The sequence below is a fragment of the Psammomys obesus genome, unplaced genomic scaffold (genome assembly GCF_907164565.1).
Source record: "Psammomys obesus unplaced genomic scaffold, mPsaObe1.curated_primary_1811, whole genome shotgun sequence".
NCBI classification, from domain to species: Eukaryota; Metazoa; Chordata; class Mammalia; order Rodentia; family Muridae; genus Psammomys; species Psammomys obesus.
In genome coordinates, this window is record NW_026593286.1 from 34673407 (window position 1) to 34700583 (window position 27177).

General features: G+C 47.0%; 1 protein-coding gene across 2 annotated transcripts in view; it reads left to right on the forward strand.

Annotated features, from left to right (window-relative positions):
• Window positions 1-12917: 12917 nt before the first annotated feature.
• Window positions 12918-27177, forward strand: part of Ankrd44 (ankyrin repeat domain 44) — a 267140-nt gene continuing 252880 nt past the window's right edge. For both annotated transcript variants that reach the window (XM_055616616.1, XM_055616615.1), the window contains exon 1: window positions 12918-13123. In XM_055616616.1, coding sequence (XP_055472591.1) covers window positions 13097-13123 — 27 coding nt within the window. In that variant the 5' untranslated portion in view covers window positions 12918-13096. The remainder of the gene's footprint in view (window positions 13124-27177) is intronic.

The window sequence follows — 27177 nt, forward strand, 5'->3', positions numbered from 1 at the left end:
CAGGATGGGGTTGGCAGGTGGATTCTGGGTGATGGCTGCACAGCGAGCCTGCCCCAGAGTAGACGCCCCAGGTTCAGAGAGAAACACTGTCTTATAAAGACACAGTAGAGAAGTTCTTGTGGACGGCATGTGGCATCAACCTCTGACCTCTACAAACGACGGCATGGGTGAGCTCTGCCCCACTTTCCATGCGCGTCAACACACAACTGAGTTACCTCACAAAGCCATTGTCTTACGTAGGGTTTCTGTTGCTGTGATACCAGGATCACGAACGCCTAGGGAAGAAAGGGTTTAGCTTACATTTACAGTCCATCGTGAAGGGAAGTCAGGACAGGCACTCAAGGAGCCAGGCAGTACAAGCGAAAGCCGATGCCTTTGAGAAACACTGCTTACGGCCTTGCTTCTCATGGCTTGCTCAGCCTACTTTCTGGTACAACTAAGTACTAACTGGCTAGGAGGACTGTTCCCCTCTACCCCACCTCCCCCAGTGAGGACAATCGAACAGAGGCATTGTCTCAACTAAGATTCTTCGCAGATACTCTAGGTTTGTGTCAAGTTGACAAAAAACAACCAGTATATTAATGGACTCCATTAGGACATTTGATACGTTAGCATATTGCTTAAAGGTTGGCTTTACAAGGAATGAGAAGTACATGTTTGTTATTTATAGACCTATACAGCATAGATGCGTCTCTTGATTTTAGGGAAGGGTTAGGGATCAAAAGGGAGAGTTAAAAATGTCCCAGTGTGAAAACAGCAAAAACCTGACAGCTGCTCTGTGCTGTACTTATTCAGTGGATGTGCAGACTGTATACAATGTAAGTGCTTAGGGTGAGTCCTAAGTGAGAGCAGGCATAAAATTTTCCTCATGGGCACACCCAGAGGCTGTTTCATGGTGATCGTAAGCGCCATTACATTGACTATCAAGAGTAACCGTTACAATGGTCTACATGTTAGGAGGCCTGAGCCACTTTATATGACCATGTGTGCTTGGGATTAAAATGACAACTTTGAACCAGGCCACAGCCTGAAGGGGCTTAGAGTAGAGGGGCAGAAAAATAAATTAACCATTACTTCAAATGGGGCGTCTAACAGCAAAAACCCAAATTCCGAAGCAAGGAGAGCAGAATTAACGTGTGTGTGTGTGTGTGTGTGTGTGTGCGTGTGTGTGTGTGTGTGCGTGTGTGTGTGTGTGTGTGTGTGTGTGTGAACTTTCAGGCCAGGTACAGTCCCTGGAACACAAGACAGACAACAAATATTGATTCCCTTTCACCTTCCCTTAGATACATATGAACCATTATTTTTTATTCTTAAAAATATATATTTATTTTTCTGCATCTGGGCATTTTGCTCGCACAGAGGCCTGTAACGCACTCATACAGTCAGTGTCTGTAGATGCCAGAAGGGAGCATTCTATCCCCGGAACTGGAGCCACAGGTGGTTTTTAGCCACATGTGTGTGCGGGGTGCTCTGGAAGAGCAAGAGTTCTCTTAAGCACTGAGCCACCTATAAAGCCTAAACTACAAGGCCACTGGCCAAACACCAAGGTAATACAACGATAGAGACCTTTCCTTGTGGAGTGGTAAGTTAGGATGGACTTTAGGTTGTTTGTATTAAAACACGTTTGACCTCTTTGGGAACCAGGAACCAACATTTACACAGTTGCTTATCAGTCTAATGGGCAAGCTAATTATAAGCAATGGATCCAGAAATGCACGCTGAACTGTAAACCTAGTTCCCTGATAGTAGTGCGACAGCCGTATTTACTGAAGCCTCTTGGGCTCCGTGTCTGTTTTTGTTTCACTTGGCAATATGAAGTCCTATCAAACTTCTACATGCAGTACTTAATCAAACTTCCCTTCTGCCTCTGAGGGTCTTGAGGGAGGGGGATGTATTTCCAGGCTTCAGACTTCTGGGTGGTGGAGAGGAGGGCCTGTGGGGTGGTTCATTACAAACAAAAAATGTTTTAAGGCAATGCTTTGTTTAAAAGATGTGTGCAAAACCGAGTCCATGCCATGCTATGCCACAAGGTTATATAAATATGGGAACACCGCTGCAAGTTATTTACCACCTTAAATGACCTTAACTTCCTGAATAGAAAGACAGATACCCTGGGTATCCGAGACAGTTTAACCCTGCGAGTCCGCAAGTATAGCCATGTTCATCAACATGGTCCTCTCTCTCTCTTTCTTTCTTTCTCTCTCTCTCTCTCTCTTTATTTCCTCCCTCCCTCCCTCCCTCCCTCCCTCCCTCCCTCCCTCCTTCCTTCCTTCCTTTCTTTGTGTATTTTTTTTAAGTTGATAGACACAAGCGGCTTTGGCCCGGATTCAGGCCCTTTGCTGGGGCCTGAGAGTCCAATTACTGCTTCAAGCTGAGAAGCAGGTCACAGAAAAGGTGTCTCAGGCCCGTAAGTGAAGGAACCTGAGGCTGAAGCAGGCCAAGGTTGAGATGGATAGTGCCACCCACAGAGAAAGAAAGAGTTCATGGCAAGGAAGCCACAGCAGGGGCCCCAGGCAGCACTAAGTGGAGGACACCCAGGAAAAGACCACGAACCTCCAGAGCCATTCCTGCAAGAACAGGATGAAGTCCTGGTCTGTCCAGAAACTCACAAAAACGACCTCTTAAGTGAATCGAGGGTGAAAGTGCTTGTTCTGGGTTTTGCCGTGGAGATGTGTTCAACCCACAGGCAGTGCCCGCCAGGCACTGAACTATTCTCCACACACAGTGGGTCCCTCCACTTCCTGGAGAGTAGCTAATCTAGTCATTAGAGTTCTGTCTTTTGGCCTGAGCATCTCTCATTGTCTTCTTTTCTACAGGTCCAGGCAAGCAACATTGTGGCAACCATGTGGCCTTTTTCACTAGTAGCCTTCACATGTGGCCTTCTTACTCTAGTAGGGGAAGATTCTTTGAAGAAAGAAGGGGATTAAACTGTTCCCTTCCACTGGGATTTATCTCTGAAAAAATAATGAAAATAGTTATTTGTAACTTGTATGAAGTAGCAGCCACCTTAAAGTTGCCCATTTTGGCTAAGGGTCAGAGCAACTAATATTAATATGGCTGTTCCTGGTGTATCTTAATCCAAATTACTAGAGGATAAAAGCCAAGAGCGTGCTTGTGTTGTTCCTGTACTGGTAAACTTTGAAAGGTAGGGCTTTAGGGCTAGAGCGGTGGCTCGGATGTTGAGTGCTTACTGCTTTTGAGGAGGACCCGACTTCGCTTCCCAGCACCCATGTCAGGCTGCTTACCACCACCTGTAACTCTAGCTCAGGTTGACCCTGTGCCTCTGGCCTCCAGGCCACACGTGCTAACATGCATACACCCATAAACACACAGTGAAAAATAACTTAAGGCTTTTTTCATGCAAAAAAAAATGGTGATAAAGACCAGCAACTTGGTTCTTTAAGAAGGAATATGATATATATGTGGGTTTAATATAGACAAGGATGAAGAAATATTTTTACAAATGGTTAGTCATTAAATCCTGCTGTCCTGTCTTTTCGAACATTTGGCTGTTCATTTTAGCTCAGGAACAGAACACGGGCTGTGTGCTCACTTCAGATGCACAAGCTCTTGTGCATGACGGGGTGGGAAGGTGTCCCTGGTGTTTCTCTTTTCTTAATCCAGTCCTTGTCATTTTCTGTTATGATGGTGCCAGGTAAGTTCTTTCTGTATCTTTGTATTTGTTCCTGCTCCTAAGCATTTTCATACACGTCTTGTTCTGATGGCAATGAAGTCAGTGTCTTAGCTTTATCTGGACAGGGTTAGGTAAGGCTCAACTGTGTTAAATGATTCGCTCAAGCTATTCATTAAACATTTCATTTGTTCTGTGCATCTACCCGGTATACCAGATACTGTGAAATGAGCTCGGGACACAGAGGTGAATCAAATACAGTCTCTCTTCTAAGGGAGGAGACAGGAAAGCCGACAGGTGGCTTTAGGACTGATGGATAAAGGCGATAATAAGGGCTGAGGTTGGGTGCGAAGTGTAAACCTTAGGGAAACTCCTAATACAAGCTTGGGAGGTGCCGCGAGAAAGGGAAGGCTTCGTGGATAGCTGAGCCACATCGCGAAGGACAGGCGGGACCCAGAGAAGACGACATTGTGGTGTGAGATTCGGATAGGAAACATCAGCATGTAAAGGCTTAGTGTGACAGGGAATGAGATCTACCAGAGGAAGCCGTAACACAGCGACTGAGAAAGGGCGAGGTCACTTGTAGGGCGTGGATGGAGTCCTGAGTGAACCTGTGTTGCTGACTTGAGCAGGGCCTTGTGCCGAGCCCGGTGCCTCAGACCCGCGGCAATGGCTAAGCCCCTCCCTTCTCCGTGCTGGACTGGTACTGGCTTGATCTTGTTCAGGCAACCACAGCTGCCGTGAGGCTGTGAGCGCCGCAGTTCTTCGTGACCGGAAGACACGGGTTCGCACTACTTCTCCTCTGTCATTGGCTCTTTTTTAAAAATTAATTTTATTTATATATTTATTTATTACAATTTATTGACTTTGTATCCCTGCTGCAGTGTCCTCCAAGTCCCAGCCACCCTTCCTCTTCTCCCCCCATGCCCTTTCCCCAGTCCCCTGATAGGAGAGGTCCTCCTCCCTTTCTATCTGACCCTAGCCTTTCAGGTCTCATCAAGGCTGGCTGCATTGTCTTCCTCTGTGGCCTGGCAAGGCTGCACCCACCAGGAGGGGGTGATCAAAGAGTCAGCTACTGACTTCACGTCAGAGACAGCCCCTGTTCCCCTTACTAGGAAACCCACTTGGAAACTGAGCAGCCTATGGGCTTTCTTTGAACAGGGGGTCTAGGTCCTTAGTTGGAATACCGGACTCTGCAGGCTCTCCTGGGTATTTTGGCTCTGTTGTTCTCCTTGTGGAGTTCCTGTCCCCTCCAGGTCTTTCTATCTCCTTCTTCTTCCATAAGATTTCTGGCATCTGTTCAAGGTTTGGCTATAAGTCTCAGTATCTCCTTTGATACCCTCGTGCATAGAGTCTTTCAGAGGTCCTCTGTGGAAGGCTCCTGTCCTGTTCCTTGTCTTTGTCTTTTCCTACTTCTGATGTCTATCCTGTTTGCCCTTCTGAATGAGGATTAAGCATCTTCCCTAGGGTCCTCCTTGTTGTTTAGCTTCTTTAGGACTATAGATTTTAGTTTGTTTATCCTGTATTATACGACTAATAACCACTTATGAGAGAGTACATACCATGTGTGTCTTTCTGTTTCTGGGTTACCCACCACTTAGGATGATCTTTTCTAGTTCCCACCATTTGCCTGGAAATTTCATGATTTCATTGCTTTTAATTGCTGAGTAGTATTCCATTGTGTAAATGTACCACACTTTCTGTATCCATTCCTTTGTTGAGTGACATCTAGGTTGTTTCTGGATTTTGGCTATAACAAATATAGCTGCTATGGACATAGCTGAGCAAATGTCCTTATTGAATGGTAGGGTATCTTTTGGGTATATGTCTAGGAATGGATTAGCTGGATCTTGAGATAATACTATTCCTAATTTTCTGAGAACACGCCATCCTACAGACTGGGAAAATATCTTCACCAACCCTACATCTGACAGAGGGCTAATATCCAGAATCTATAAAGAACTGAAGAAGTTAAACACCAAGAAACCAAGTAATCCAATTAAAAAATGGGGTACAGAGCTAAATAGAGAATACTCCACAGAGGAATATTGAATGGCAGAGAAACACTTAAAAGAAATGTTCAACGTCCTTAGTCATCAGGGAAATGCAAATCAAAACGACCCTGAGATTTCACCTCACACCCATCAGAATGGCTAAGATCAAAAACTCAAGGGATGATGCCTGCTGGAGAGGATGTGGAGAAAGGGGAGCCCTCCTCCATTGCTGGTGGGAATGCAAACTTGTACAGCCACTTTGGGAATCAATCTGGGGCTTTCTCAGACAGTTAGGAATAGCACTACCGTCATTGGCTCTTCCAGTCTTTCTGCCTCCTCTTCTGAAATGTTCCTTGAGCCGTGATAAAAGGTGGTATGCAACAGAAGTCCCGTTTACAGCCGGGCGCTCCACACATGCCTGTGCTCTGTGCTTGCGCCAGCTGTGAGTCTCCGTATTTAGCCGCACAAAGGACCAAAAGCATCACTAACCTATGGGTGTAGACACACAGGTTTAGAAGGTAGCTTCACACTATGATTGTTCATCAAAATAATAGTAGATTTTCCCTTAGGGACTATGAGATTCCCCAGCTACAGGTTCTCGGCCACATTTACAGCGTCAGGCATGAGCTTCCTTCTATGGAGTGGACCTTCAGTCCAATCAGAAAGCGGTTGGACGCATTTCCAGATTGCAGCTCAGAGGGTTCACGCTGTGGAAGACTGTTGATGACTTTGCTCCTCTGGTAGCCTGCATAGGACCGGCTACTGACTTGATTTCTCCAAGTCCTGTGACCACAGTGTGTGATGTCTCAGCAATAGGACCTTATATTAAGGTCTAGTGAGCAACTAGAGCAACGGCAGTTGCCTGCATTGTTTTGCAGGTCTCGGGTATCTCCCTCCCCAGACTGACACTAAGCTTTGTCTTTGGCACATTTTACACATGTATGTGTAACCAATAGTTTATGATAAAACGATTGTACAGCCTTTTCATTTTATTTTATGATTTTTTTTATTTCAAATGCTCTATGTGCATGTACACCTGCATGCCAGAAGAGGGCAGTAGAGGGTACAGATGATTATGGGCCACCATGTGGTTGCTGGGAATTGAACTCAGGACCTCTGGAAGGGCAGACAGAGTTCTTATCCACTGAGCCATCTCATCTTCTCCTTTGTATAGGCTTTTCAAACATCCTTTGTGTTATCCTTTTCTCCCCCTCTCATCTTCCCTGTCCTCCCAAACATCTCACTATTTAAAAAAATTAAAAAAGATTCATTTATGTTTTTATTTTATGTGTATGGATGTTTTGTCTGCATGATGTCAGTGTTCCCTGGTGCCTGTAGAGGCCAGAAGAGGGCTTGGATCCCCTGGAACTGGAATTACAGATGGTTGTGAGCCACCACGTAGGTGCTGGGCATGGAACCCTGAACCTTTAGAAGCTCAGCAGGTGCTTTTAACAACTAAGCCATCTCTGCAGCCCCAATTTACAGAGCTAAACAATGTAAATATTATAAATATTGTGCCCTGAGTGTGGGGACTGGGAGCAGACCACAGCCTCCACCACAATGATACTTATTCATGCTGTTGTGCAATTCATATGTATTTACATGCACATACAGATAAAACATATGGATATAGAAACATCTTTTTAATGTTTATATTTATAAAATTAAAAAATGAAATTAAGTCAACAAAACAACAGTAAAATGAGATATAGCATACTGAATAGACATTAAATTAATAGGCTCTGGTTACTCAAGTACCATTTCTCAGGATGGTACTTTTGAGATTGCTTTTTTTTTTTTTTTTTAAAGTTGCCGCACACCTTTGATCCCGGCACTTGGGAGGCAGAGGCAGGTGGATCTCTGTGAGTTCAAGGTCAGAATGGTCTACAGAGTCCAGGACAGCCAGGGCTACACAGAGAAACCCTGTCTCTCTCCCCCCCCCCAAAAGGAATCAATATTTACACTATATGCCCACTCTTTTGAAGATAAATGACTGTCCCTCTGTGATGTTAAGGTAGCAAGTGCAGTGTAACCAATGGGTACCAGGCAGCTAGTTTCTTTTGAAAATAGGAACTTGGTGGTTGATTTCTGATGTTGTTAGGTGCTGGCCTTACCGCAGAGAAGCTGTGACACTGAGCATGAACTTGATTGACTCCGTGGCTCTATATGTTGCATTTATTTCCTATTAATAGAGTCTAGCTAAGTTTCTCAGGCTGTCCTTCAGTTCCTGGTCCTCTTGTCTTAGCATCATGAGTACCCAGGATTACTGTCACCACTAATCTACGGATATAGACATGGCTACTATGGCTACTTTGAAGAGGCCAACTTTACCCGATGTGTCATCCCTGCTGAACAGTGAGTGTTTCACTGACACAGGCACTCTCCCACTCTCTGAGGGATGAGAGCACTCATCTAGGATTTCTCCAGATCTCCTTTTCACTGATCTTCCCACCTTGGCTGTTGTTTTTTCTTTTCTTTCTTTCTTTTTTTTTTCTGGCTCCTGACTAGTGAAATAACCCACAGTCATTCATGGTTGAACACAAATCTATGTCTCTGGCCATCTCTCAAGCCAGACAAAGACATTCAGTTTGCTCCCAGAAATAACTCGCACTGAGAAAACTCTTCACTGCTCTGGTAAACGTGGAGTTGCCAGCTTGTACTCGTGTTCTGAGAACTGTCTTTTCTTTAGTTTTAAAATCTTCAAGGAGACAAAAATGTTATAGGAGTGATTATCAAATGAATCTAAATTATCTGCTAAGGCAACTTCTGCTTTCTGAGCCTGCCCAGTCTCTTCTATGACAGTTCCATGTTGGGGACATTGCCCTGGCACAGACTCAGGCTCATAGGCATTCCTTCTTGGACAGTGCCCTTCCCCTTGATGTCTTACAACGTCACCCTTTTCGTAGATTCGCATGGATGTGGCCAAAGGAACAACTCCATGTTTCCTGAAAGGCCTGGAGAAGAGAGAGCCAGGGCCCCTCCCCTTTCCCTTAGTGTTTGTCATCTTGGTGAGTTGCTGCAAGATGGCTGCTTCGGCGGAAAGCAAAACAGTTTGCTTTGGAATAGATGAAAAAAGAATTACTCTCACACTAGATGTATGCCAGGTGCCCAGCTCTGTGACCCATTTGTTGGAGGGTAGCTACAGCACCCGTTGCAACTGGTGTGGCTCTTGCTTGAGTTAACAGTCTGTAGTTAAACTCTGGAGCCCTCTGCCAGTGGCAGCCGCCAAACAGGTGAGTAAAAAGGGGAGAATGTGTGCGGCCCCCACCCCCTGCTTGTCCCACACGTCTTATGGCGGTGCTGATGTCTACATTCCGGAGGACTCAGCGCTATCCCCATCCTTCTAGTCCATTAATAGGGCTTCCGGTCGGCCCCTCCTGCCACGATAGCCTGTGTGTCAGAGAAAACACCTTGGGATTCTGTTAGCTATCAAGTAGGCCTCCTCGGCTGAATACTTTAGGCCACGTATGTAACTATATTATAGGTCAGCAGTGACTTACACACGCGTGTAAACTCCATGTATCACCATTGCCATAAGCCTCAATTTGACTGGTGGTCCAGGCCTGTGCCTGGAATCTTAGGAACTAAGATTAGATACTAATTAGATACTAAAGTATCTAATTCCTGAAATGTTTGGGTCATCCTGGAAAATGACACCAGGTTCCCCTAAGAAGAATTTGTACCATATATTTATGGCCATATTGTAGAGTCCCCAAAGAGGACTAACTTCTTCATTCAAAGGGTTCGGTGTCTGTGACGTGGCTTAATGGAGACTGGGTGAGGCGGAGGCCATCGCTGTGACGTCACCAGCAGCTTTCAGGTGGTGAGCCCATGGGTTTGCCTGCTATAAAAATCAGGGCCATTTCAAAGTTTTCCTACCTATTTAATTTTTAGGTTTGCCCAGGTCACTGCCAAATATCCAACTTGGCTCTGCTTTGTCCCCGCTGCCCGTGCTTGTCTGTGCCAGTTAAGCAGTGTCATTTGGCACAGTGTCATCTCGGGATAGTAGGACTCACCGAGCTAGCTCAGCAGCAGTCCCCCCCGCCCCTGCCATCTCTGTCTGTTATAGAGTTTTTCTGCGGTTGTCCTCACTAATGTATTTTCCAGCGTCTTCATATCTAGAGATACATGTCTAGAGATATACGTAAGTCCAGGCTCTCTGGACAGGCATTCATGTTAGTTATTTTAGCCGAATTTTTTCCTTTTTAGTAGGTACTGGACCAGTTCAAATTTCATACCTCCTCACCTATGATAATGCCATTAATTGTATGTGTGTGTGCATATACATGTATGCCAAGGTACATGTGAAGAAGTTGAAGGATAAATTTAAGGCAGCTGGTTCTCTCTTTTTATCGTGTTTTTGAGGTAGGATCTGTTGTTTCCATGCTGTGTGTTCCGGGCTAGCTAGTCTATTCTCAAGTCTTCATCTACCTTCCATAGACGTTCTGGGAGTACAGATGCATGCATCCACCACATCTGGCTTGTTATGTGGGTTCAGGGGATCAAACTGGTGGTTTGCAGGCTTGCAGGGCAAGCATTTCCACCCAGAGAGCCAATTTCATGTTCTTGGTGTTTTTGTTTTGAGACGGGGTCAGGCTGGCCTTAAACTTGATGTAGCCGAGGACGACCTTAAACTCTTGACCTAGTCTACGGTACTGGGATTGTGGGCACTCTCTTCTTGACATTTGAGTTGCTGATACTACACATTTGGATTGCTCTGCCCTGCTGGTGTTCTCAGCAACAATGTATTCACAATGTTACTGCTTTGTCCTCTAGCAGGGTTGTGCTATGTATGTATCATTTAGCTGTTGGAATATTCAGCAACTATACCTTTCCATTTGCTTTTCGTTTATTACATAATTAGGGCAGGACATTGAATTCTAGAATAGATTTGTGTAAGTAGGTAATATTATATTTGAATTTCAGTTCTGGAAAGTGAAGGCAACGTTGAAAGCACTACTTACTATTTCTGTGAATGAAAATGCCTCCTGGGGCTATGATTGTGTCCCTTTCAACAACAGCCTGCTGTGGCAGCACACAGGCGGGAACAGCAGAAGCAGCAGGACTGAGAGTTCAAGGCCAGATTGCCAGCAATGTTGCAAGACGCGATCTCAGAAAGAGAGGGGGTAGGTGAATGGGGGGGCCTGACTGACCCAAGAGCTCATGTATATGCATGTCCATGATGACCTAAGTAGATCTCCAGGGAATCGTCAAATTACATAACTGGTTATCTCTCTTTGGAAATGCAGTTGTATTTAGTTAGGGAGTTTGCTGTCCCATATACCTACAAATCTACGCAAGATATTAGCAGGCAGCCTGATGGACAGCAGTATGGAATGCCTCACTCACCAACAAACAACTGAGTTCTGTCTGGGAAGGGTCTTGGGAACAAAGACTTTGAGGTGTGTGTCTGCTTTTCACTGGTGGACAAAGAGGGGGACCCCAGGACCGACCGTGCTTCCTCAGTTCCCTGGTTTCTGCGTGGGTGGAGAAGAGTAGCGTCGGGGATTGGCTGCTTCACCAGCCAGAGTGGGTGGATGAGAAATGCAAGGGTGCTAGTCAATGATGGTCACTCCCTTCTCCCGTGAAGTCTTTGTGGAGGCACTGACAACGGGGAGGGAGCATCTACGATTGTTTTGTGAGTGAATTGCAGGGGCAGGCATTTGCTCTCACCCAGGCACTTTGCAGCTCTGATTTACTGTTCAACAGTCCTGAAGGCTTGCTCCATGGCCTCTCAGGGCTCCTGTGGCTTCCTGGGAGTGTCCCAATTCTCACTTTCCTGTTTAACTTTCTTCTCTAGATCTCAGCCTTTCTCCTCTTTCAGGGAGCCTGCCCTTAGCCACCAGTCTGGCCTGGTGTACCCCTCTTTGTGCCCCTTTATATCAGTTTGTAATTATATTGCTCAGCAATGGCTGTCTGGTTTATGTGAGTGGCCTTTGAGAGTATGAACCTGTCTTGGGGTTTCTATTGTTGTGAAAAAAACAAAACAAAACAAAACAAAAAAAAAAACAAAAATAAAAATAAAAACAAAAAACTTGCCGAAGAAAGGATTTATTTTTGCTTATAATTTCACATCCCAGTTTGTCACTGAAGGAAGCCACTGCAGGAACTCAAGGCAGGAACTGAAGCACAGGCCACGGGGAAAGTGCTACTCACTGGCTTTGTGTTCATGGACTGCACAGCCTGCTTTCTTGTACACCCGAGATCACACACCCGGGGGTGGCACAACTCCCAGTGAGCTGAGGTCTCCCACATTAATCATTGGTCAAGAAAAGGGCCCCACCAGCTTGCCCACGGGCCAATCTGGTGGGGAACTATTCTTAACCGAGGTTTTCTCTTCTCAGAGGACTGTAGCCTGTGACAAGTTGAGGGAAACACCAGCCCGCAGAGTATCTTTCCTGCTTATGCCTGTTTTTCTCCATGCTTAGCCACTGCCTGAATTAATAAGTGCTTTTCCAGATCTCAAAAGTGCCAACACTTACTATGGGTTGCTGCTACCCTGTTAGAAGCCCATGCTGCTGGACAGCCGCCTCTCCTCGCCCGCCCTCGCCTCCTCTTTTCTCTCTGTCTCTCTCTGTCTCTGTCTCTCTCTCTCCCATGCAACTTACGCTCTCGTAGGAATAAATCAGCCAGGACCATGCAGTAACTTAGGACAGTTTTTTTTTTTTTTTCTTCTCAGTGCCACCTCAGTCCCCAAGCCCAGGATACCAAGTTAGGGTAGTGTGTGGTTTGGCGGGAGAAGTTGGAACGAAGGGCCCTAGCCCCTGTTCCTCCCTATGTATTAGAGAAACACTGGAACCACAAGGCACCCAGGGCCTCCTTCCGTTAAACAAAGAGACTGTCAGCCGTGCGCCCAGGTGGCAGAATTCGGAGCACTGGAGCGATCTGACTAGGGAAGGAGGTTAGGGAAAGGGGGTGTGACGCAGTCCCGCAGGGTGAAAGTTGGTGGCGTCGGAGTGGCAATCTCTCCCGGCCCCTGGGGCGTGCCTGCAGAGGGGCTTGCCCACGGGTCGCGTGCGCGCGGGGAGGGGGTGAGGCCCTCGAGGGGAGGGGGTCGCCGGCAGCCCCCCACCACGAGCTCCTCCGGCGTGGGGCGAAGAAGCCACGGGCAGGTGCGGGAGGGCGCAGGGGCCGCGGGGCTGCGAGGAGCCCCTGCGGGCGGCAGGAGGCAGCGTCGGCCCGGGCGGCGCGAGCAGCGCGCGGTGATGTCAGTGGCGGCCCAGCTGGCAGCGGCCGGCACTTCCTGTAGCAAGGCGGGCGGGCGGGCCGGGCTGCGGATCCCGAGAGCCGGGGCCGGGCTCGGGCGGCGGAGCGGTGGGCGGGCCGTCACCTTCGGGAGCCGGGCTCCCGGCGCTTCCTCCGTCTCTCCCCCCCACCCCATCCCCGGCCGGTCCCTTCCGTTTCCCCAGCTCCCGGCGTGACATCTGCGGAGCGGGGACCTGGATGCGCGCGCGCGCGCGGGAGCGGAAGAATGGCAGTGCTCAAACTCTGCGACCAGGTAGGGGCGCCCGGGCGCGGGGCGAGGGGGGCGCGGCGGGGCGCGCCCCGGTGCTGTGGACGCGCGGCCGCGAGCGTGCCCGGCCGGCCTCGGGGCTCGGCTCCGGCGCGGTCCTCCCCCTCCTCCCCAGCCCCCCAGCCCCGGGCCGTTCGCGGCTGGAGAGGGTCGGCGGGGTGCGGGAGTGGCCGCCGTGCGCGGGGGACGCGGGCCGTGGCCGTCCCGGGGGAGGTGGGGAGCCTCGGGCCGCGCTGCGCACTCACCCCGGGGCCAGGTTGTCGGCGGGGGCAGGGGGAGGAGGAAGGTGGAGGGCGCGGGGGAGGTTCGCAGCCCTGGACCTCTCCCGCGGCACGCGTGAGGCTGGCCCGGATCCCCGTTCCCGTGCGCCCCGCTGTCTCGTCGGTGGGATGGGACGCCCTGACTTCCCCTTTAGTTGCCCGGGGGGCGGGTGTGGGGCGCGGGGTTGAGGGTGCGGAGGGACGCGCGCTCTCTCGGCCCCGGTCTCCCCGGGGGAGGTGAAGTCAGGTCCCAGGGTGAGCTCGCAGGCGCCGGTGCTCGTCAGCTTTGTTGCTTCTCTGGCCGAGACGTTACTCAGGGCTGCCCCGGAGTTCGGCTAGAAGCAATGAGATTATTTACTGAATCCGATTGACAGTCTTGGCTACATGTCCTGGACACTGACACTCACAGAAGCCCAACCAAGTTGCGAGACAAAAAAAAAAAAAACCCAAAACATCTCTTCGTGGCTCTTTAGGTGCTCCTCCACTTCTCGGTTTATTCGTGCACACTGAAATGAACACTTTGGGGGGCCTGACGAGCAGGGAGGCGGTCTCGACTTTGACACATGGCCACCAGGCCAGCCCCAGGATTAAACCGCTCAAACTTCTTTAAGAGGACGCCTCCGGTCTCTTGCTACTTAGTGTCCGGCCAGAGCGTCCTGCAGCCGAAACGCTCCGCCTGCGGTAGTGAACCACAAGGATTTGTTTTTGCCCCTTGAGATTGAAGTGACCTCAGCTTGCTCTTCGGACGTATCTACAGCCCCCTTCTCTTCCCCTCCCCCGCCCCTTCCAGAAGTCACCGAGTTTAAAAAACTCTGTTAAATTTAGCAGGGAGAGCAGCTGTTAATTGTGCGAACCTGCCCCTCCTCATTGGCTCCTGAGCGTTTCAAGGGCTTGTAAATTGATATTAGGATTTTCTCTACCCTTTGTTCACCATTTTTGCCAACTGTTAGACATTTGCTTGTTTTAAGCTGCACACTGTCGTGTGTCTGGGTCAGGTCAGCGTTGCTGGCACACATTCTTATACTTTGTAAATCCCCAAATCTGCAGAGTACAGACCTGGTTCCAGTAGGCATTGTTAGGTTATCTATGCGAGAATTCCGTGCAGCATCTTACTTAGGAAGATGCTAGCCATCTATCCTAAAGTCCTTATTGTTTAAGTAAAAACAGCGGACCCGGAGAGGCAAGCAAGTCTTCCTCAAGATCCTCAGCTGTTGGTGTCCACCTCCTGGGCTCCTGTACTTGCAGAAAGCTTGAGGCCCTGAGGTAGATGCCCCCTTCCTTTCAGTAGATGAGTTAAAGCGGGATATGAGGCTCTTTCTCCGAATATGCATCAAACCTGGTGAAGAGTGTGCAACTGGGCTCAGCAGCGAGGGACGGTCTCGGGCTTATCAGAGAAGGACTTTCAGAGATGTTTATCTTTGCAAATGTTTCTAAACACACCCTCTTTGTTTCCACGGGGGAGAAAGAGGTATAACCTTCATTTGACTCCAGTCTCCCGGCACACAGAAGGCACTGAGGAGTTCTGTGACTGGAGAACACCTAAAAACCACCAGTCTATTTTGGGACAAAGCCAGAGGAAGACTGGGTGGGGCGGTGGTAGGGCGGGGTGGGTGCAGTGGTTAGCGAAGATGGTTTCAGTGTTTCTTTAGGTCCAGGAAGTACGTTTCTCCTGCCTTATATAGTCTTACTTTTTTTTGTTTGTTTGTTTGAAACTTACTTCTTAGAAGCCAGCTCTTAACCTCATCTACTCAGGATAAGGACCCCTTGATTAAGCTCCTCCTGGAAGAGCTTCGCCCCCTCATCTTGCACCTGCCTGTGATCCCTGCTTTAGTTTGTGGTGGAGCAGCTTGTTCTCTATCAAGGGGGGGGGGGCTGCCATCTCGGCCTAATATTTGTAAGGCGGTTCCCGGCCCTTGGCTACAGCTCTTTGATTCTTTTGGTTTGAGGACACATTCTTGTCACTGATAACTTGCGTCGTAATTTGTCTTGCTTTGCCTCTGGATGTTGGTGAAGTGAGAGGTGATCACCCCCGAAGGCTGGACCGGGCTGGGGGCAGTGGTCACTACGTCAACAGCCAGTTCTTCAGTGATCTCTGAGCCAGGCAAGAGAAGGGATATGCCTTTTAAAAGCTGTTTTGGGAAAATTACAAAGTAAGGGGGAAGGGAGAGGCTGCTGTGGTTTTAGTCTTCTACTGTGCGAAGGAACTGGGAGCTAGTGCTACAGTCAAGCTCAACACTTAGGACTTCTGCATTTGCAAGTCTGTCTTTCTGTCATTCTTTTGTTGCTGTTGTTTTCTTTCTGGCAATATTTTTGGGACCATTTTAGTTTGCCCAGGACTGAGGGGCTTTCCTAGCATGTGGTGGCAAAAAGCTTCGACAATTCCTAGCAACTGGAGGAATTGGTTGCTTGCCCTCTGCAACATTGTTCTTTAAGCATGTAATTAATATAGTAATATAACCATTTCCTCATAGGTGGACATGAAGACATTTGTTTACGCCTTGGGAGAACTGAGAGATAATCATAAGGTTGAAGAAGGTTTCATCACATACAATGCAATGTGTTTACATTATAATAATAGTCATAGAGCCCTTTGCAATTGGATTTCTCTTTGGACTTTTAGGGTGCATTTCTTATGTATACAGGTAGAGCACTACAGACGTTTTTGTGCACTGCTATGTCAGTCTGGCTCTTTCCTTCAGTTTTTCCTTTTCAAAGTTGCAAAGGCTGGAAGGGGCCTCATCCATCATTTGAAAGGTCTGCTTTTCTGATGTGAGTTTCCTAATGACAGTAGAATGGCTCCATTTCTCAGGAAGAGTCTGGTAGACAAACTGCTTCAGCAGTTGGCCCTTTGGAGCTTCCCGCCTGGAGGCCTTATGGTTTGGTGTCTCCTCGCCAAGTCCTAGCTCACACTCCAGTCAGCCACCTCCTTGCCAAAGCACTGTCTGGCAGCCGTGGCAGTGACCAGAGACTAGAAATCCTGACACTTTGAAAGCAGGATTTCTGGCTGCCGTGTGGGGACTTTGGAATTTTTTTTTTTTTAATCCAGCTATTCTGTATTTTCAGCTACCCTCTATGAACTGGATTGCAAGCCAACACTGTATAAGCTATAGGAGTGAAGGAGAAAAAAGACAAATTTGACATTTGGACTCTGTTCTGGTTGCTTGTGACCCAGTGATACGGTTTTGGGAGTGTACTTGACGGCTGATATTTCACGGCCTGTGCATAACAGTGGCTTGTGTTGATCGTGGTCTTCCTGTGTGCTTGGCCTTGGCAGTGAATCATCTCCTTTAATCCTCAGAGTCACACTAGGAGGTAGATGGTGTCACTCCTACTTCACAGTTGAGAAAACAGGACAGGGAGGCTAGGGACCTGCTCAGGTCACACACCCTGAGAGTGACTAGGCACAGTGTCCTCCCCTGGCGGCTGATGACACAGATGGGGCTCTGAGCCCCAGGCTGTACTCTCCACAGTTGAAATGGCAGCAGCACGTAGAGAGCTCAGTCTCTTCTCTTAGCTCTGGGGAGGCTCTGGAGAGGTAGCACTGTCCACACTCCCAGCATGGGGTCAGACCCCCCTCTGTCAGTTGAGGACCTGCAGTGAGGTCTCTGTGCCTGCTTTGCCTCTACCTGGCTTGTCTCACTAACCTCTGTACCCAGCAAATGATGTGTTGGTACCATGTCAATTCTTTTCTTAATTACTTATTTGTTTTTGTGTAACATGGGAACCTGTAATCATCTTCAGTGTCTGGTCACCTTAGGAAATCAGGAAGCCAGCCAAGCAGATGAAGAAGAGTTTGACAGTAGAGATAACTCCTTGTGGCATCTTGATGTGCTTCCTTTAAAGCCTCTGTTTAGCCGGTACAGACTATCCTTTGTGATAATGTCAGTATCCTGAATGATGTACATAGCTGATACCTGTTTTCTAGACCAAGGACTTTTCTAAATAAAGTTATGCTTCCCTTAAATACTTTACTGTCTGCTTCAGGATAAAAAAAAAATCCAGCTCCTGGGCTGGAGAGATGGCTCAGTGGTCAAGAGCACTGGCTGCTCTTCCAGAGGTCCTGAGTTCAATTCCCAGCAACCACCTGGTGATTCACAACCATCTGTAATGAAATCTGATTCCCTCTTCTGGTGTACATGGAAACAGAGACTCATATACATAAAATAAATAAATCTAAAAACAAAACAAAACAAAAAAACAAAAAGAAAAGAAAAAAAGAAAAAAAAAGCTAGGCTTGGTGGCATACTCCTTTAAAAAAAAAAAAAAAAGTCCAGCCCTGATTAGACAGAGTCTCCTCTCTTAAAAGAACACTTTAACTTTCACTTCTGCTATTCTGAGTAGAGAGTAAACATAAATTCAAAAACGCACAGTTCTTATACAAAGACATGGGGCTGAGACATCTGGAAAATGGTTCATCTTTCAGCAACATCAATATGATATGTTAACGTATACATTTATAACGTAATGGTAAATTACTTTAAAAAGTTATACTAGTGTAAATTTTTCAACTTTTTTTACACTTAAAAATTTTTAGTTGTTTATTTTTTGTTTTTGTTTTTGATGTGTGTGTTTGTGTGTTGTGTTCCTACATATGTGGGGGTCAGAGAGCTGTGAGTATCTTTTCTTGCCTTCCACCATGAGGGTTTTGAGGCTCACACTTCAGGCACCAGGCTTGAAGGTGAGCACGTTTTACCCACTGAGCCACCTGGCCAGCCCCTCATGAATTCCTATCAGCCAGACATCTGATGATCCTGTACTCTGCAAAGTTGTTTAAGGCATGGCACTTAGAGGGCCAGTGAGATGGCCCGACTCACCTGTAAAGCCGCTTGCTGCATGAGGCTTGAGTTAGCTCGCAGGAAGCCACGGAGAGGCCAGGAGAGAGCCAGCCCCACAGAGTCGCCCTCTGATCTCCTCATGTCTGTGTGGTGCATGCACGCGTGTGTCCTCCCCCAACTATATAAATAAAGCCGGACACAACATCTCTTTCCATACCTGCCGAAGAAAATTTCAGCTTGAAGCCAGTGCTTAAAAAAAATGGCACTGGGGGTCTGGAGAGATAGCTCAGAGGTTAAGAGCACTGGCTGCTCTTCCAGAGGTCATGAGTTCAATTCCCAGCAACCACATAGTGGCTCACAACCATCTATAATGGAATCTGGTGCCCTCTTCTGGCGTGCAGGTGTATATGTAAACACAACATTATATAATAAATAATCTTAAAACAAAGCGTAGAAAAAAAATGGCGCTGGGAGGATTGCTCGCTGGGCGAGGTGCTTGCCACCAGTCCCGGGGACCTGTGTGGTAGAAGGAGAGAACTGAGTCCTGCAAGTCGCCCTCTGACCTGTGCACATATGCTGTGGCACATGAGCAGCCCCACTCCCAAGAGATGAATTACATGTAGTTAGAATCTTTTACGGTGTTTGCTATAGTTATTTTAAGGACCTGCTAGTTAATATCATTTGAAAGTTTCTTTGTACATGAAAAGTCCTGGTGACTGGTTCACTTTTTGTTTTTCCTTCCTGACCTATCACGCATGCAAACATTTAAAAATGCTTGGGAGTTACATAGACTTTCGTGACCAGGTCACTTTCATCTAACGCGGGGCCCTTTGAGAACCAGAAGGGTGCTCTTAAATATTGACTGGAAACGGACCATCCGGGTAAGTCTGTGCACACAGTCACATGTAGACTCCTCTCTTGCCTCTGCTCACCCGAGGTTTGACAGTGACACTGAACTGGTTTGGCTCATATGGGTTAAGTCTGTACTGGAGCCTGTTGGCCGTGTGTAAGCCAGGGTTAGACCTGGCCTTTACCTCACACATTGCCTCTGAGCAGGTGACAGTGGGTTGCAAGCGCCATCTGGTAGAGGTGTTCTGACTCTGATTGTGGAAGGTGGGGGAGGGTGGGATGAGGGAATCTGTGTTGTGGGCATAAGTCAAGGGGAATGGTGTATGATTAGCCAACACTTGGAGGTCAGACTTGTCTGTGGGTCCTAGGTTCCTCTTTGTCAAATGAGACGTTGAACTGGGTGTCTTGGCAGTGCCTGAGCTCTGCCCTGTTCCTCTTGGGGCTCAGTCCTTCTAATGGAGTTTTGCTTTACCGTGTCTCCCATGCGTGTGGCTGTGATGTGTGTATGTGCACATGGGCCGTAGTTTGGTTCTGCGGGCAACAAGGTTAAATGGTTTCAGGTTCCTGAAGAGGCTTGTATTCAATGTCAGTGAAAATAAATATACATTCCCATAGTTCTTTAAATCCACATTCTTTAGAAGAACTCACTCCTTGAAGCAGTAAGCCTTTTTGGGTATTTTAGTACACAGTCTCTAACGGTGCCATCTAACCTTTGCTTCTGCTTTTCACTTGCTGTCTGGCCACATCTCCACCTGAACCCTTGTAGCCACCTTCAACTGGTCTCACCCCGTCTGACCCTGGCCACTGCACTGTGCTCACAACAGAGCAATCAGAGTGGTGGAACTTAGGTCACGCACCTCTCCACACCCAAAGCCTCCGTTCTTCAGTGTATAATGACGGCTGAGAGCAGGCGTGATGAGTTAGTTAGAACTAGATGGAGGGCTAGAAGTGAGATGGAACTCTTTAAGTGTGATTTAATTCCAATGGCATATCACGTCAGAGTTGTGACTGTCATTGCATTTTGAAGAAAGATGAAAACCCAGAGATGAGGGATTGATTTGGGGCCTCTGAGTCTGGGAGTCACAGTGGGATGGGCTTAATCCCAGGCAATACATTCTTAGTCCTTATGATCCCTGAGACAGGGCCACTGTCACAGGAGACCCTTCCTTCCTTGGTGATCAGGGTCTAGGTGTAGCACTAGTGTGGATGCCTTCAGCATGGAAGACCCTCATCTAATCTTGGCAGGTTTAGGCTACGTTTGGGATACTGACTGTAGGCTACAGTTCAGCCATAGAGCCTTTGGGAAAGGCTTTAGCGAGCCAGAGAAGGTCCAGCTGCTCCTTAGGGAGGAACGCTTTGGTAGCAGTTGGAGGCGAGTGACAGGGTGTACTTCTCAGGTGAAGGGGTTAGAGGAGGAGGGGCTTATTGAAGCACAGAGTTCCTGTTAGGTAGGAAGACAAGAGGTAAGGAAATAAATGAACCGAATAGGAGAGGGGCTGGTGTAGTAATGACAGCATCTCACCACCTCTGACCAACAGTACTTGTCCTGGATACTCGGAGGAGGGGTCTGAGACTTGCGAGGCTCATTGCGTTCACTGATTCACAGGCATGGTATTTTAGAAGTTAATTTGTACCTGCCTCATTCCAGAAAGTAAACTGATCTGTAAGTTGAAGTGAGGCCTCTGGGGTCTCCGGGATCCATGACCTCCCTGCTTTGGTGGAAAAGTGCACGGTCCCGGCAGTGTTTTGTAGACAAATGCGTATCCAGGAACAGCAAGGACTTCACGGTGAGAACCTGGATGGTTTCGGTGGCACACGACATGGATGAAATATTGCTGAGGTCTGAGATGCTCTCTTTCTAACTTGATAAAGTTATTTTTAAAGTAAAAAGCTAAATATGCAGGATATTGAAAAAAAAAAAAACAACCTATAAGATTACCCGATTTTACAAAGAGTATCAGTTGCAAGATGGGATGAGTCGGGGTGTGGGGGAGAGCAAGTGTAAGCGTGTAGATTAAAGAGATTTAACACTCACCCAAGCAGTCGGGGAACACTTTGATTCGGATTGCAACAAGCAAAGATATACATTTATAAAATAAACTGGTGAAAACTGAATGCTGACTGGATATTTGATGGTTAACATGAGGGTGATATTGCAACTATTTCTAAGAAGAGAGTCTTCTGGCAAATTAAGAAGCAAAGCCACAAAAACTTTATTACTTGCCAAGGTGTACCTAACAATTTAAGCCACAGCACTTCCAGAAGCAATTCCTCACTCTTCCACTTCTTGGGCTCTGTCTGTGCTGTCCCCTCTTGCCTGACAGCTTGTCTTTGGAAGAGTTCTCAGCGTCTTTGTTTGATTGCCAGAAAGTCACTGTCTGAATAGGGTGTGGTAGGGCTTACTTTGAACCTCAGTGCTTAGGGAACAGAGTCAGGTGGGACCTCTCTGAGTCTGAGGTCATCCTGCTCAACATAGTGAGCGCCGTGTCAGCCAGGGCTGCGGAGTGAGACCCTGTCTCAAAAAACAAACAACAACAAAGAACCAGGAAAAAAACCACAAAAACAACCAAAAACAAACAAACAACCCAAACAATTGGGCCGGAGAGATAGCTTGGCAGTGAAGAGCACTGTCTGCCCTTCCAAAGGCCCCAGGTTCAACTCCCAGCACCCACATGACAGTTCACAACTCTCTGTAATTCCAGTTCCAGGGGCTCTGACACACTCACACAGACATAAATGGAGGCAGAACGCCAAAGTAAATAAAATAAAAAAATAATAAAAAACCTCAAACAACAAGGCACAAGTTGTTGCTGGGTTTGCTGTCCAGTGGAATACAGGTCTCAGCTGGTTGTGAGGACCCTAGTAGCTATTGACTTAGCCTTGATCCTTCATAACTCATGTGACAGTTGATCATCTGATTTAGAATCCCTCGATCTTTCCCTTCCTATCTTTCCCTCTCTCCTCCTTCTTATCCTTTTCTTCCTTCTCTCTCTTTTGACAGGGTCCCTGTGTAGTCCTGACTGCCCTGTGGCTTGTTGTGTAGCCCAGGCTACCTTAAACGCACAGAGATTCTCCTGCCTCTGCTTCCTGAGTTTTGAGATCAAAGGCCTGTACTACCATTCCTGGCTCCCTTTCTCTCTCTTTTCTTCATCCTTTTTAACAAGGCCTCATGTAGCCTAGGCTGGCCTTGAACCTGATGTATAGCTGAGGATGATCTTGAACTTGAGATTCTCTACCCCTTGAGCGCTGGCATTGCAGGCCTGTGCTGCCACACCTGGTTTCTGTGGTGCTCAGGATCAAACCCAGGGCTTTGAGCTAGGGAAGTGGGCTACATCTCGAGGCAAGAGCCCCAGCTTTAGAGGACTTGGATTCAGCTTGTCCCTGTTTGATAGGTTAGTTCAGATATTTGGGCAGGAACTTAGGTATCAGAGCTGACAGAAGTAACCTTGCTTAAAGCAGCCTTTAAAACAGGCTTTTGTTTCCGCTGCAGAGCTTTACAGAACAGTGAGAAGCTACAAGGTCAGTGTAACTAAACGACACACCTGTCCTCACAGTGAGTGGAACTGCTCGTCATTTTCAGTGGTTTTAGGCTTTAGTCACACCAAAATACTGTCATTTATTTCTACACATGTGAAATGGCCTTCTTAACTGAGTCTAGATTTAAGGATACTGAAGGCCACAAGGCTAGGAAGTGGGCACCTTCAATTTTAATAAGTAGAACAGTCACTAGCAATCGAGAGAAACTAAGATTTTAGATACTTTGTAGCTTCTAAGTACTTATTTCTTGGGGCCACTGAGATGAGCATAGCATTTTAGTTGCTAATGTTAGCAACAGTTTTCTTCTGAAGTCTGGCTTTTGGCCAAGGGCCTTCGATCAAGTACTGAATTTTGCATATATACTTTAAATATGGCATCTGGTTTAAATAGGTTTCATAAGCACTATATAGGAGAAGACTGAAACTGATCTTTGGAAATCTGGGATGCACATATAGCTTTGCTCTTAGCTTCTGTCTTCATCTTCCTATGACCCAACTGTCCTTGACTGTAAAATGGGTACAGTAATATTTGCTTAATGGGGAACCTGTGACACTTAAGCCAGAAATGTTCAAGAACCCCAAATAAGCAGACATTTATTTTTTTTAAGATTAAAATTTTTTTTATTAATTACAGTTTATTCACTTTGTATCCCCCCATAAGCCCCTCCCTCCTCCCCTCCTAATCCTACCCTCCCTTCCCCTGCTTCATGCATGCCCCTCCCCAAGTCCACTGATAGAGGAGGTCCTCCTCTCCTTCCTTCTGATCTTAGTCTATCAGATATCATCAGGAGTGGCTGCATTGTCATCTTCTGTGGCCTGGTAAGGCTGCTCCCCCCTCAGGGGAGGTGATCAGATTATGTCAGAGGCAGTCCCTCTTCCCATTACTATGGAACCCACTTGGACACTAAACTGCCATGGGCTATATCTGTGCAGGGGTTCTAGGTTATCTCCATGCCTGGTACTTGGTTGGAGTATGAGTCTCTGGGAAGACCCCTGTGTTAAAATTTTCTGGTTCTGTTGCTCTCCTTGTGGAGTTCCTGTTCTCTCCAGATCTTACTATTTTCCACTTTTTTCATAAGATTCCATGCACACTGCCCAACAGTTGGCCATAAGTCTCAGCGTCTGCTTTGATAGTCTGCAGGGCAGAGCCTTTCAGAGGCCCTCTGTGGCAGGTTCCTAGCTTGTTTCCTGTTTTCTTCTTCTTCTGATATCCTTCCTCTTTGCCTTTCAGGATGGGGATTGAGCATTTTAGTCAGAGTCCTCTCTCTTGGTTAGTTTCTTTAGATGTACAGATTTTAGTAGGTTTATCCTATATTACATGTCTATATGAGTGAGTATATACTGTGTGTGTCTTTCTGCTTTTGGGACAGCTCACTCAGGATGATCCTTTCCAGGTCCCGCCATTTACCTTCAAATTTCATGATTTCCTAATTTTTCGTTGCTGAGTAATATTCCATTGTGTAGATGTACCACAATTTCTGCATCCATTCTTCAGTTGAGGGGCATCTGGGCTGTTTCCAGCTTCTGGCTATTACAAATAAAGCTGCTACAAACATGGTTGAGCAAATGTCCTTATTGTGTATTTGAGCATCTTTTGGATATATGCCTAGGAGTGGTATGGCTGGATCTTGAGGAAGCACTATTCCTAGTTGTCTGAGAAAGGACCAGATTGATTTCCAGAGTGGTTGTACAAGTAAGCAGACATTTATTGCTGCTCAGTCAATAGTCCCTGAATCTTGGCTCCTCATTTGTCAAATTAAGCAAATGAGTGTTTTAGGGTCAACCGCAGCTCTCTGGAATAGGTTTTAGTGATTTTTTTTTTTTTTGCTTTGTTTTGTTTTAAATTTATGAATTTTAATCTTGTCTTATTTTTCTGTAACTTTAACAACTGTGGTACACAGATACTTGATTTTTATATGAACTCTCTCTATTGAGTATCCTACATATTGGGTCCTACAATTTTTTAAAAAGTGCTTTCTTTTGTGATGGTTTTATCTCATCAGTTGGTTTAGTTTACTTAACTCACAAAGTTTACGTTGAGACAGATCCACTAGGATAGGCAAGTGTGGAAAAGATTAGAGTTTGCAGACATTCTTGATTTAAGCTGTCAAAAAAGACTTTGAAAATGACAAGACCCCCACTTCCTCTTCACATAGTGTAAAACTGTCTCTTTGAGGAAGTGTGTAAAAGCAAAACAGTTTGATGGAACAATCGTCATAAAAAAGTCACCATGAGAAGTGTTATCATGACAGAATATCTTAAAGACTTAGGTGTAGAATTTCAGGCTGTGGATGAATATTTATTGGGGTAAACGGAAACCATAAACGGTGGCTGGGGCTGTAGCTCAGTGCTAGAACGAAGGCCTAGCAGTCATGAGGTCCAAGGCTCAGCCATAGTCCTATGGGGGATGGGAGAGTCGAAGGAAACCATTATCAAACAACAACAAAACCAAAATCCCAATCCATAAAGCTCTCTGAAGAAAATTGTTTAAAAATATCAGATGGAGGACAGAAAGGATACATTGTAAAATGTCATTTTAATTTTTACTCTTTTTTTTTTTTTTCAGTGATGGGGCATTGCTAAAAGAGGATATAGGCCAAACATAATTGGATACATCTGTATGTTTTAATTTAAAACATACTTGTTTCACCAGTAGAAATTAAGAGCAAAATGTAGCAAGGTAATAGAAAAATGAAAATAAGAACAAAACAGTAACAGTAAAAAAAAAAAAAAAAGAAAAAGAAAAAAAAAAAGAGCAATGAAAGAAAAGCAGGAGAAAGGGAAGAGAGCCAGGAGGTGAAAGATTTTTTTTTTTAAATGGATGAATTGAGTAAGTGTGGTTGTGTGCATCTGCATTTTCAGTATTTGTGATTATAATGCAGGAGGATCATGAGTCCATGGCCAGTCTGAGCTCATACAACTCACTGCATACAACTATTGTGTGACTGGCATTTCTTTCAAATGGCCAAGATGTTTGTTCACGAGAGAGAGGGCAGAAAGAAGTTAAAGCAGGATGATGGGTAAGGGGTGCCATGAAATGAGGCCTCCAGACAGGACATTGTCTTTGCAACTGTGAGCCCACAACAGCATTGGATATCTGCCTCAGTGAGTTTAAGGCTAGCCTGGGCTAAGTGAGACTAGGTTTCAAAACTTAAAAGGAAGATGAGAAAGAGGAGGGGAAAAAGGAAGCAGAAGAAAAAGAAGCAGAGGAGAGGAGCAGATAAAGACTGACAGGAGGTGGACTCTGTGGGTTTCCGGGGGGCGGGGCTAGCTGCACAATGATGTTCTCGAACTTCGTGCTACCCTGATCATTTATCCTCTCCCTGGAGCAATCAACACGAGCCAGGATGCTTCGGCTGCCCAACACTTCCCAGGGTGCTGGACTGACAGAGGAGGCTGTTAGTTAAGCCAATTCGTAACTGGAAGCTGCAGCTTAGAGGGCCCATGAGTTCTGTGGCCCAGCAGAAGGTCTTGAGAACGGGTGTGGTGACTGACGGAGAGAAATGATTTTGCATAGCAGGAAGGAAGTCTTGGGGCTCCTGCACCTCTGCACCTAAGAACGTTTCCTTGTGACATCTCTGTTTTTAAGCACCCTCCTCTCTCCTGGTGAGCTAAGGACAAGGTCATTAAAAAAAAAAAATCACAGTATTATCTTTCCAGTCCAGCCTTTCTAGAGACTGAATACTGTTTTCTTGGCTCCCTTCCCACCATGAATTGGCTGGGAGATCCTGGCTAGTAATTTTATCTCCTTGGGTCTCAGTTTCCCTTTGGATGGCATCAACAGGAAAGTGCCCGCCCCCATTTTAGTAGCCGGCATCATGATCTAAGGTCACTGAACTGCCAACCTGGGCGTGTCCTGCCTCATCCCAACGTCCATTTAGACTGCTCCCGAGCCCCGCAGATGGTAGGACTTTGGAGTTTCTGGGACCAGACTGACTAGCTGAGCGTGGTGGCTCTGTAATTAAGGCAGAGAGGCCCCTCAGGAGCAGGCACTCTGGGCCAGTGCTGTCGGCTGCTGATGGAGCTGAGCGCCATTCAGCAGCCACCTTCAGCAGCGCCATTCATCAGCCCTGCAAATGAGCCAAACTGTCTAGAAAACAGAGACCGTGGGATCGGCTGTCCCCAGGCCTACCTTCTAGGAAGCCTGGGGTTGCCTCTGCTCCAGCTGTCATCACAAAGCACCCAGTGGGGCCGGCGGTGCCCAGGTCTCAGCAAATGACTCCGCCAAGTCCTGCTGTCCTCCCTTCCACTGGCACTAAGACACGTGTGTGATAAGCACTGTTCCACAGCAAACGTCCACGCAGCCTGCCTGAGCCCTTCTGTGTGCGGTTACCAGGTAATGCCAGCTGATGCCGCATGATGAAGAGATGCCTATTGTGCCACAGTCTCCACAGTCTTGTGCTGTATAGGCCGGGGATGGTGTGAGGCACATATTAACTGTGGCCTGGCGCAGATTCCTTTCCAGGCTGCTGTATCTTTAAGACAGAGCATACTCTCAGGGTTCTTAGAGACTAGACCTAGTACAGTCCCAGCGGTACAGAGGAGGAGGAGAAGGAGGGGGAGGAGGAGGGAGAGGAGGGGGAGGAGGAGGAGGAGGAGGAGGAGGAGGAGGAGGAGGA